Source organism: Mya arenaria, chromosome 4 (assembly GCF_026914265.1).
Source record: "Mya arenaria isolate MELC-2E11 chromosome 4, ASM2691426v1".
Classification (NCBI taxonomy): domain Eukaryota; kingdom Metazoa; phylum Mollusca; class Bivalvia; order Myida; family Myidae; genus Mya; species Mya arenaria.
The window spans coordinates 81,797,750-81,810,979 of record NC_069125.1 but is presented as its reverse complement, the minus strand read 5'-3'; the positions used below and the strand labels follow the sequence as shown (position 1 = coordinate 81,810,979).

General features: G+C 33.5%; 1 protein-coding gene across 1 annotated transcript; it reads right to left on the bottom strand.

Moving 5' to 3' along the window:
• Positions 1 to 10,720: 10,720 nt before the first annotated feature.
• LOC128231122 (uncharacterized) lies at positions 10,721 to 12,254 on the bottom strand. Its single transcript, XM_052943542.1, has one exon. The coding sequence runs from the start codon at positions 12,252 to 12,254 to the stop codon at positions 11,409 to 11,411; it is 846 nt and encodes a 281-aa protein (XP_052799502.1). The 3' UTR covers positions 10,721 to 11,408.
• Between the last annotated feature and the right edge of the window lie 976 nt (positions 12,255 to 13,230).

The window sequence follows — 13,230 nt, the reverse complement described above, 5'->3', positions numbered from 1 at the left end:
TCTCATCTGTACCCAAGAATATTTACACTTGTTGTTGTATATGATCCGGTCAAATGTTCATCACTACCAAGATCTTTGTGAATACTAAAAAATGTAAAAGTTGGTAAATACCTTTTCGTTTTGCTTTTGCAAATTATATAGTATTGTTTTTATTCTAGCAATAATATACGCAAAATGCTTCACTTTGTAATGACCTTTAAAGCAAATCATTGATTTTTTGTTTTCAATTTTCAGATGTATTTTCGTCAATGATGTAAATAGCTTTATGATATTTTAATGTTAATTTGTTGACAACTATTAAACATATTTACACTTAGTCTACGGTAAGTCGTTAATGAAAATGACGTTCTAGTCGCCAATATCCTTAGACCTTAATTGCCCTTTTTATTGAAGATATAACTAATTAATTAATTAAATGTTATACCTGAGATAATAGTTTTTTACAGCCACTATTCTGCAGTATGATTATTACATACCCTTCATCATGTAACCATCGAAGTTCCTTCCAAACTCACAGTTAATCATACAATCGGAGTTTGAGTGTATGTGTTAGGCCAGTGAATCTTGCATAACAATAGAAACGATATTGGCAATTCTATAGTGTCACATGCACTACATTGCAGTAGATTAGCCAATCAGCAAGATCGATTTGGCAAGAACAAATATTTGTCCCGGTAAAACACCAGAAAACACGAGTATAACATGTATACTAAGTTTATTTTTTATACGGGGAAATTGCAAAGTGCACAGATATAATGGAATCCTGGTTAGAGCTAACCCGGTTATTTAACGTGCATCAGTGTATAGTAATGTCACACGGGACCACCATTTAACGTCCTTCCAGCAAGACGATTAGTATTTGTTTATAAGTGAGGCGGGGAAAAGAACATGCGACCCAAAGGGTGTTACCACTACACCAAGGATCTTCAACTTTATTGGATATTTAAGTACCTTAAAGCATCACTTGATAATGACAATCAACCAATCTGCCTGCGTTTGTAACGGTTTGGAAATCGTTGACTCCAAAGACAATATTTAAGCATATAACAACATATGTTGAAGGAATCCAGCCGTCAGTATCTTAGTTAAAACACTGCTGATAATTTCACACACTTTATTTCGTATTAAAATAATCTGTAAAGAACCCACATTTTACAAACCATGAGCGAGTCACTTTACCTTTACAATACACTCATACCTGGATGAGCCTTTTTTGAAAATTAATAGTACGTTCACCAAAACAGCCAACACCTACACATACCTGCACAAATAAAGAACATGAAAAAAGTGGTTAGCATTTTCTCTAACATATATTCCTCAGACATCGTGCGAAATTAACTTCGCTATTGCACAAGAGGAACCCGGGGGGATGGGGGAGGGGAAGCACCTCGCGGGGTATCCCTTCCCTAATATTGTCTAAGTTTACTTTTTATTTCAACATATACGAAAAAGAATAATAAAACAATTTAGGCACCATTTTGGGATAGAAATTATGAAGAGACAAAGTCAAAAGGTTACGGTGCCTAAGTTACACTCTCTCTATTGTCAAATTTTGGATCCGCCCTGAATTGTTAGGTCAATTTTTTTATCTCAGAGTTTATGAAGTTTTGCCTGCTGTTTTAAACAGCTTAAATGATCTGTGTTTAAAGGCTCACACCTAGAAAGAAGAAGTGTTTAAAAACAAGACCAAGTGTGATACAAGATCCAGGTGAATTGTCAAAGGTAGCGGTACAAGGGAAGGGCTGGAGAGGGGAGGGGGCGGGCAATTTTCCAGGATTTTAAACAGTACTGTATGTGCAATATGCCTCACTACCATAAGACAAGACTGATAATAACCCTCACTCCAAATAATCCCCCAGGCCCCCGACTGTTTTACTTCATTTCAATGATCGCCCGTACCCGGAACTAATCGGATGCGTGTCGAAATAATGCTTGGCAATTGAATTAGTGAGATATATAAACTTAAAAGGGTTCTTATTTAAACTGTGAAAAATAAAATAAGCAATACTCTTGTTAATACTAAGATGAGAACACATATATCTCAATTCCAAAAGGCAATTCACATAAACTTATCGATCAAAGGGCATTTTTAACTAACTATAAACAAATGCTGCATAAAAAAAAAGAAAAAGATGAGTAATGTAAGTTTTAACATTGCGTACATGTTTTTAATTATTAATACTTGAATGTGACTTCAAACCGGTTAAACACAAGTATGTTACAGTAATCAAAACTATCTGCTGTAAAACTATCTGTTCGTAAAGACTGTTTAACAAACAGTTAACCAAGAGCACGTCTCGACTTTAGTCTGTTTAAATTGATATGAAGAAAAAACACATTTGAACATTTTGACGTTCGAATGTAACATACCTTGACGAACATGCACTATTGTGGCCCTGTATAATATTGTACATTATCGCATGGCTGTCAAAGAGTGTAACGTTCTGAAATCATGAAAATTGCTCGGAAGATGTCTAGTCGTTATTACATGCATTATGAAGGGTACTACGTTCTTAGGTCTGGAAAATAGCCCGAAAGATTTCTAGTCGTTATTATTTGCATTGTGAAGGGTATAACGTGCTGAGGTCTGGAAAATAGCCCGGAATTATTTAAGTTATACTTGTATGCATTCTAGAGTTATAACAGTCTGAGGTCAAGGAAATAGCCCGCAATAATTTTATTCGTATATGCATGTATTATTTAGGATATTACGTTCTGAGGTTTGGAAAATAGCCCCAAAAATTTTAGTCGTATTTGTATGTTTATTAAGTGAATTACTGCGATTTGAATATAACCCGGAATTTTTTTAATCCTTCTTGTCTGTGTTATTTTAGGTATTACGTTCTGAGCACTTGAAAGTAGCCCGGAAAACAATATTGTTTGCCAACAGTTGGCAAAGAAAATCATGCAGGAAGAAATTCAGAAACAGAAAACATGATGGTAATTGTACTTTTAGTACATAAAAATACAATCAGTCACTGCTGGCTGCATTTGGGCAATACCCAAATTCAAACCTGTCTTGCATTATTTTTAGTGTCTTGCAGTGAACAGGGTTAGGGACTGAAGGATCAAAGGTCGAATGACTATAACTTACCTTCCACAATGTATGAGGCCTTTAAATGTAACAACTAGACAGAACTATATATAACATAAAAAATATTCTACTCGCATTTGTACTTTTTGGCTGAAAGCTATTCTACCAACCCAGGCATCAACGTCACAGTTAGGTAAAAGTTTTGCATATTAATCACATTATAATAAATTTCGCTTCAAATATTTCATTTATATGCAATTACAAGTTAGACAAACGTTCTGAACCATTTAATTCATCTAGTACGATTACTCAGACTATCATATATGCAAATTTTCTCCCTTTGTTTTTTAATATACAAATTATCTTTAAGCTTTGGTATTTAAGCACATACCGGGTTTACGTCAATAGCTCATCACTTAACTGATGTATTGCATTGAAAATTGATACAATCAAGTAAGGTAACTATTTCCATCATATAATGCAAATGATGGTCCTTTGTTAACTGACAAAGATATTCTGGTTAAGGTTTTGTATGTAAGCCCATTTAAGTCAATATTTCAGTAACTACTTCATACATTGCTTCAATACTGACGACAACTGTTCTCAACTGTACAAGTTGATACTTAGTTTATTAAGTTAAGATAACTGTGTCTAGCAGATAATGCAAAATATGGCCCATTATTATTTGACTTACCGGTAGAAATACCGGTACCGGCATGACAAGTAAGCCAATATAAGTCAATATTTTAGCAACTTGAAATTATTCGCGGTTCTTAATTATTATATTTGTTTGCACTAAAAATCGGTTTTTGTTAGCGGGAATATTGTTCTCGTGCACGATTTTCCGTTCACGAGATTTATGTTCAGTATATAAGGTTTGTGCGGGGCGTAATCGTCACTCGAGGTTTATTGGTAACATTCAACAGGTGTATGTTATTACAAGTATTTTTCATTATGTCTGATAGCGAACCTGATATAAAATTGCAAGTGGTAAACAAACTAAAATGATATTTCGATAACAAATTTAAAAAATTGAAACGTGATTTTCAGGAAGATTCGGAATGGACAGCAGAGAATGTACGAAAGGTGAGATCTGACAGCGCCATTTCATTTAAATTGTTGGCAAATTGTTGGCTGATTTGATTGACTATGCATCAATGACTTTTTCCTTGAGAAACGCCAGTAAGGCTGAAGAACTCCTGGCAGAAGCTCAGTCAAAATTGAAGCATCGCAATAAACTCATAAGGATTGCTGATTCCTCCTCGGCGGGTTGGCTTACTATACAGGAGTATGAACAAAATGAAGTTGCCAGTGATGCAGAGATTCATGAATCGTGTACTATTTTTATGAGAGCACATGTACAAAGTAATTTCAGTAGTGACATACCGTTTAATAAAGATCTTAAATATACAAGAATGTCATTCATTTGAGACATAATGTTATATATAAGCGGTATGCTGTATTTATTCGTTTAGATTTGGTATTCATTTTGTTTTTTAATTGTTTCCTTTTTTGATAGTCTTTTCGCAGTCCTTCTCGCATTTTGTGATGGGACAGCAGCCCAGACGGGAGGTTGTTTGTTACGAATGCGATGGAACAGGACATTCACAATCGGCTGTGCAGCCTTCATGCAGCAACAGGGGGTTAGTCCCGTGGGTCGAAGAGGGCGGACCGCTTAGGACGACAGGATACTCTAGTCGCACCATTTTGGCCGACTTGTACCTTTTTTCAAATGTTGTTTGGAAAAGAACCTAGTATTTGCCCCTTCATTGTTGAGGTTCTGATATTCCAAGAAGCCAAAGGTATTTATGTTTAAGGAATAAATACTAAGAGTATTTTTTGCACAGAGTAATTTACCAGTAAGGTGCTAGTCGCTCGCATTGATTGTCGTATTGCTTTGTTTGACAGGCAAAATACGTCATGAGACATTCCCCCAGTTTGGTATGAAAATGTTCATGGTTGAAATCATTATTACAATAGGGTTGTCATGATCTGATAAAATACGAGTAAATGTTGTAAAAATTACGATTAAGTTCAAAATATTCCCAGTGTAAGTTATATATTTATATATACATAAATATATGACAAATTGCATAATTATTTGCAAGTTGTTTCATCTATGATTATAAAGGATGAATATTTATTTTACCTGAATAATATTTATCATTCTTTATATTGTGACTAGGAGTAGGATTTGTTTATATGAGTCAGATTTATGTATTATTTACAGACTTATATGAAACTGAAACCTGGAATGATGTTAGCGAGAAATGAAGTGTTTTTGCACCAGAGGTGTTCTAGGGAATTTTAGATGCATGTATAGATGGGTGTGAAAGCTCAACTACTCGGAATTACATGTTATCATTCAGGGCGTTCAGTTAGTGGTGCAATATTTGTGACATGAAATCTTTGCCAGGTACATTTGTTACAGTTGCATTATATCTAGTTAATGTCAGTCTAAGCGATTACAATTGTGGTAAACTAAAATTAAACAATATATTTTATGCCATAAAATGGGCTCATTCTGTTGTTAATGTTAAGAATCCTTGTGATAATGACTGGTTAAAGTTACGTTTATAAACGGTTGTTTAAGATCCGTTTCAAAACCCGTAATAAAAAAAGAACCAATAACTGTAGATATTTTACGGTTAAGTTCTCATATTAAATTATTTTTTGGAATCACATTGTGACATTTTTGTGGAGAAATCTAAAACTGACGTGTTAAGAGATGGAAATCATGTATTCATCGCAAGGACTGAAAATTGTACTTGCCCAGTAGGCTTTTTAGAACGATATTTAATATCTGCTAGTATTGATCTTTCGTCTTTCGAATTTTTGTTTTCGACCAGATGAATTTTCTAAATTTAACTAAAGTTATATTCTGAGACCCAGCTCAGTGAATCCAATATTTTACTCTAGTGTAAGATAGTTTTTGAAAGAAAAATATCCAGTTTGGGTTTTAGGAGCTTTTGGACTACAATCTTTCCGATCTGCCGCAGCTCAAACTGCGGCTAATAATCAAACTGCAGATAGGTTGTGGCAAAGACATGGAAGATTGAAGTCAGTTTCTTATTAAAACGGTTATGTTTAAGATACACTTGAAGATAGTTTGATTGTTTCGAAAAGTTTGAACTTATAACGTACATTGCTGTATTACTGTAATTATTTCTGAAACATTAAAAATTGATTATTTTGTCCTTAGTATTGTTTAGTGTTATACATGGAAATCTTCATTTTGAAGGGTCTTTTATATTTAAAAAAGTTGGAGTCGTCCGGGATTACGAGTGAAATGCATTCATTTTGAGTTACAAAAGGCCAATAATTTGTTTTTATCGAATAACTTATTGTCATTTGGTAGTGTTTAAAGTGCTGGTAATAATATATCTGGTGTTGGTTATACAGTAGAGGCCAAATGCCAATTTTGTGTTCATAGTTGTGAAATGTTACGATTGTGTCGATAGTTGTAACATTCTTAAGTGGTTTAGTATGCCATAGTTGTGTGCTGAAAGTGGTAATATGCCGTGATTGTGTTATGAAGAGTGTTGAAATGATACAGCCGTATTCTTGAAGTGGTCGAATGCTACATTTCTTGCTCTTTAAGTGGTGGAATGCCATAGTTGTGCTCTGTATGTGGTTGTGTAAATTGTTTCTTATTATAGTTCTTTGCTCTACAAACCGGTTCTTGTTAGCGGGAATATTGTTCTCGTGCACGATTTTCCGTGCACGAGATTTAGGTTCAGTATATAAGGCTTGTGCGGGGCATATTCGTCACTCGAGGTTTATTGGCCCCGTTGACCAAGATCCGGATGTGCAGAAATTGATAGTTTTCAATGTAAATATTGGAAAAATCATAGCTTGTGGAAGTCTGAAAATTAGTTGTTTGCAGCCGATTGACTCCCTGGCGGAAGGGTTATGTATTTGAACTCAATTTTGACAGTCGGGTCAATGGTCAACATGGTGTTTTCTTGTGATTATATTTTGTGTCTTGAATTGTTCTAGAGATGCCATGTCATTGTTTTTCAATTGGGGTGTCTATAAAGTCAAAAGCCAGGTTAGTGTCTATATGAAACATATAGTAAAAATAACTGTGGTCTCACGCCTATTGGTAGCATTCAACAGGTGTATTTTTCCACCCGCCCCTCGTTGCTTATCACAATTTAAAGATTCACTGAAAGCAGTTTATTTATGTCTTTGGTGTTGTTTCAGGTACACGAAGATGTTAAAACGCCAACAGCTATAAAGTGATCTTGCTTATCTATCGGTCTTGAAATGTTTGGTTGTTTGGCAATTAATCACACAACTGGAGGTATATTGAACATGAACATTGCTCAAACTCCTGACGTAGTCCTGGCCATGCATGTTGTACCACAGAAATTTGAATAGATCTTGATTATCATTTGTCCACAAATAATTGCATCCACTTTATGTGTTGGTACATATTGTTACATGTTTTACAGAAAATAAAAACCTGGTATTCATACTGCACCTAAATTTCAGGCTGCTCTGTTTTTTCTCAATGGTTAAAAATATCAGGGTTTCAAAACTGGATTGTCATGTGAAAAGCGTCAAGTAAGGATGTTTCTATTTCCAAGCTTCGAGGTGAAACTCAGCGTGTTTTGAATTGAATGGCTCTCAAAAAAGAAGAAAAGAAGAAGAATTTCATTATTTTGTGTGGGGTTTGGAGCCTGGTTTTAAGTAATTTGATCAGGCCATAATACGATATGAAACAAGCAAAATCAAAATCAAATTAAATTAAGGCCATGACGAGGAGTTTCTTGGTGTTTTTTAAGGTAATCTTTCTTCCGATATTAATATATTTTAACCTTGCATTAAGTTTTTTAATATGGAACTAGCCTTAAATTAAAAAATAGGGTCTGATCAATAGTCGCGTCAAAATATTTAACAGCAAAAGTTTGCTAATTGGTGTACTATCAACTGTCGAGTTTAACCTTTTTTAATGATGGTACCAAATATAATTAAAACGGTTCTTCCTAAATAAAGTGACAACTTATTATCAACCATCCATGAACTGACAAGATGCAGGTAATTTCAAGGATGTGGCCACATAAAACTTGCATTAACCTCAAACCGGTATACCAGAATCATCAGCATATAACAAGAGCCTGTAAACCACGCCTGATATACCGTTAACATAAATCAAAAATAAAAGATGGCCTAGAGTGTAACCCTGATGAACTCCACATGTGACGGGAGCAGTAGCAGATTGTGTATTAGAGACATCCACTAGTTGCTTTCTATCTGAAAGAAAGGATTAAAACCATATAAAAATGTCATCATCAAGTCCTATTGATCTACGCTTCATAAGAAGAATTGAGTGGTCCACTGTATCGAAAGCCTTTTTGAGGTCTCAAAGATTCACACCTACTTCGTGTCCTTTGTTTATCTCCATCCTTAAGAAATATGTTAATAGTGCACTATTACTCCCGAATAAGATTTACCATAATAAAAACGATTGTTTAAATATACTAGAAAGGTGGATAAATGTCGAAAACAATTGTTCTTATGAAGGATAACGATACATATGCAAAAAGCTAGAGAAACAAGCTCAGTAGCCAACAGTTTAAACATAGATCCGCTTTAGTGGCACTGGGAAAACGCCAAAGACATAGAACACAAAATCACAAACAAGAAACATAGAGTTTAATTTGAAAGAAATAAACAGAAAACACGGTATTTCTATCTTATGAAACTAAAGTAGATCACAATAAATATTTTAGTAATCACCAATTATTTATTTTTTATGCATTTTAAGCTATTCATCTACACGGATCCAATCTTGTTATCAGTAATTAGTGTTTTCAATAATTGCATTATTAAGTAAGTTGTTAAAGGTTTATCACTCAAAATGTATGTTTGTTATACACGTGTATTCATTGATTTTAGATAAGCTTGTCACTTTAAATGCTACTGTTGAAAAGCCATTTCTCAACGCGGACTGAATTTTATACAATTTATTGTTAACCACGAAATATGATTCAACTTGGTCATAAACAACCCTTTCATAATCTTTGATTCAATACTTAGAATAGAAACCGGGCGGTAGTTACCTACATACGTTGTGTCATTCCTTTTACATATGGGAACTTCTCAGACAGATTTAAGATCATCTTGATTATCGCAAACACCCAGAAAATTGAACAAAATTCATCAATGCATAAATGAAAAAAAAGATCATATGTGCAGAAAAAAAGAAGAAAAATCCAAAATATTCCTTAACAAAAACACAAGGATATATTATGGCTTTTCGAAAAGGGGGTTTCAGACACCATTTACACCAATAGTTTATTATTTCATTCAAGAATTGATAACAAAATACTTCATTTCATTAAAGAAAAATCTTTTTTTTTACCCAAACTGTAAATAGAACGACCCGGCTGTAAACTGCAACATTTTATAAAATGACGTTGCATTAATGCGGGAAAAAGGTCAATCACTTGGAATTCCCTTTTAACGTAAATTTGAAACACTTATGGCAACATTACATTTAAGATAAATACACATGTCCAAAAATGTTGATTTATATTTCGCGGGATCCGCTGATACAATACAAACGATCTGAATATATCCTAAGGTGTTTGGTTGATCGGATTATAACGGCATTGTCGAAAGGCAGTTCATATAAGGAATGGAAGTTGATGTGTAAGTATTATTGTTTTATATCTATGTACAATAGTGATTGTTAACAGTATTGTTCATCCCGATTCAATGGTGTTGTTATTAAAAAAAGTAAAATTAGAATTTGTCCAGCAGCTGGCAGATACACTCAATAAATTGATGTGATCTTATTGAAGCCGTTCATATAATGGCATTACATTGAAAAGTACTTGCCTTCTAATTTTTCAAGGATGAACTTCTTCTTAAAATATTAAATTGAATATCACGCGTAACCCTATCAAGCGTTCATTCCCTTGATTTATCTTAACAATTGCAGATTTGTTTCAACTTAAAACTGTGTTTTCATTCGTTTAGTTCACTCTAACTATAATATCACTTTATTTCTAAATTTTATTAAGGGTAATCATTTGGAAGAAGATTTAATTGCACATACATATAGTATTTTTATTTCGAAAAATGTTTTCTTGGTTTATTTCCAGAGCTAGTACAAATATAATTTTCATAATGAGACTTATGCTCACATAGTTTTAAACGTTTAAATTGCTAAGGCAGACTGTGTGGGATTTTTATGGTTTCAAAACAATAACTCCATTATATCTTTGTTAGCTTTTTGCATAGTTTTCTCAAGTTAACACATACTTTAATGAGATTTACCCTTCACGCTTTTACTTTATTCGAGATTATTGGGCTAAAGTGAGGTTGTTCCCACAAACAAGTTTTAACATCCTGTAAATTTACATTTTACTCACCGTACTGGCGGTACCTAACAAGCCTTTATATGCACTCCTAGTGTTAAAAATAATATATGTAGTGTGAGGTTTGAGTTTTGTGTTTTCTGTTCTGTTCTGTTGTTCCATCATTCTGGTTTGTCATTGTTTGTTTTTGTGTTCTTTGGCGTTGACCCTGTGCCATTAAACGGGGTTTAGGTTTAAACTTTCGACTACTGGACCTGTTTCTATAGTTTTGGTATATAAATATTGACCAATACACGAAGAATCTGAGTTTGTGATATGTTTTAATTCAAATAAATACGTATATTTGACATCTGGTTAAAAAGATTGAAGGGACTCTTTGGCTCTAAAGCTATTACACAACATACAGTTTTAAAACTTAGAGTGCTCGAACTTATAATAAAAGAAGGTGTAAACACAAGTAAATGTGTATACTAACTCAAGTTTCAGCGTCTGTGCGCTTTTTGTCATATATTTAAACATTTAGCATGAACAAAAGAAACGCTATACCACCCTTTACATCTTTTCGAACTATGTAAAACTTAGAGTGCGAGACAGATCTAGTGAACAACAAAATAAACTTCCATGAAAACAAATGAAATCTGCTGAATACTACATAAATGCAATAATACCTATTTTCCATCCTTTCGATCCGTTCTACTCTTCTCCATTATTTTCTTCTCCCTTTTATTTAAACACTTAAATATTAAAATATTAAATAACTGCTACATTTTCTGGCAGTCACCTATATAGACCCCTTTTACAACATGTTTTTGCAAGTTGTATAACTCATACACCAATACTTTAAAAACAAATATTATGTCATACAAATATATAAATGTCTCAATAATATGAATATATATGTTTGCAATGTGCTGTGTTGTATGATATGTATCCATATTGAATAATAATAAAAAAAGAAAACAAGGGTATTAAAAATGACATTATTTAAAGTCAAATACTGGGTCCGTCCCTAAATTATATATGTATATAAGGCCAGCTATTGATCAGCTATCCGGATTAATTGCTACATCCAAGTTATATGATTCATCGTCAAGCGGAATAACACTTGTTGGAACACATGATTGTTGGTTCAAATTTTGCTTGAATTTGCTCATATCTAATGACGTATTCAGTGGTTTTCGTGCCCATTCGTGGAATTCGATACCCGCTGAAGTTATGATGTTTTTGCATAAAATCCCATTCTTTATCATATGAGGCAATACTAAATATTCTGAACCTTCAATGTCCATCTTCATAAAAACTGCTTTTGATTTCAATGGATATATTGTTTCCACGATAAATTTCACTAAATCGACTGTGTGTACCTTATACTTTGTCATTTTGGCCTTATTGTTGATAGCTTTATCTAAAATTCCAGCTCCCCAATCCAAATTAAAACTCGTTTCCGAAAAAATAGTCACTATGGTATTGTCCCTGTCTGAAATAGCAAGGTTGTAGAAATTCACTTGGAAGCCTTTGTTTTTGTACGACTCTTCAATATATTTTAGCCTCTTCATATGTCTCGGGTTCGCTTCAAAGCCAAATGCACAGGCATATTTTCGCCTTTCGGAGATGTTTCCAAAAACTTGATCGAATACGGGGATAATTGAAGCATTTGGATAAAGATTTGGTTCAAATAATTTCCGAACTTGCACACCTTTGTTTGAACCCAAATCCAGAAAGACATATCGACACTTGCGCACTGCATTATCGTTAAATCGATTTCTTCTTTGAGTGAACGTGGATTTTCCAAATCGTCCATAATAAATGTAATTAAATTTGAAATGAAATGAGATTATGAGTAAACCGAGAACACAAAATACGACAATTGTTTTACCAATAGATTTCATACCTGGTGTTTTACAAAAATCACAAAAAAGCACAAATATTTACAATTGTTTAGATTCAAGTTGTTTCTTTGCAAAAAGTATACAGCCCGATGTTTACAGAAACATGATATCACGGTATCTTATCAGTGACCCCTTGTGGTGTGAGCCGATTTTTTCCATGCTTAGAACATACGAGTTCGTAGTTGTCAACATTCCCCTAAATGAAGCCCTAGTCCATCAGTGCTTTCAGCACTTTGATTTATGCAAAGGGATTATAATACCATCTATGCAGTTATCCGGATATATACCCGAGTTCAAAATACAATTGAATAGGTCACATAAATGTGCTGATAATAAATCTATACTTTCAATAAAATATTCATTTAGCAAGCAATCACTGCCATATGTTTTTCCTCTTTTTAAAGACTTAACAGCTTTTAAATTTTCACAAAAATAAGAAGCAGTCATTATAGGGTTACAGATAACATTCATTCGATTTACCCTTCACAGTAGCAACTTAATAAATCTAATACATCCGTTTTAAAAGAATCCTATTTAGATCTGCAACTCGAAGTAACGGAAGATATAATTATTAAGTATCAATCCATATGATAAACCCGATGATCTTAATTTTAAAATAATTCATTACATTTCTTTAGATGGTGATGTTCCTAGTTCACCATCATATGGTGTTTTTATTTCACAGTTGATAAGATTTGCTAGAATATGTGCAGATGTAAAAAAATTCAGCTCTCGCAGTAAACCTCTGACGCAAAAACTTCTAAAACAGGGTTCAGATATTATAAATTAAGGAAAGGATTAAGGAAAACTTTCTCAAAATTTGTAAATGGTCATTATAATCTTATTTCAAAGTACAATGGTAGTCTTAAACCGCTGATTGCTAATAGTATTGCTCTCTTAGATGTTTATAGTGATGTTTTAAAGAAAATTCGTAAAATTAAAATGTTTCCAGCCGGTAGTTGGGTAGATAGACTTA

Excerpts from the sequence above, each read along its gene's own strand:
- LOC128231122 (XM_052943542.1), bottom strand. The coding sequence starts at position 12,254 with ATGAAATCTATTGGTAAAACAATTGTCGTATTTTGTGTTCTCGGTTTA.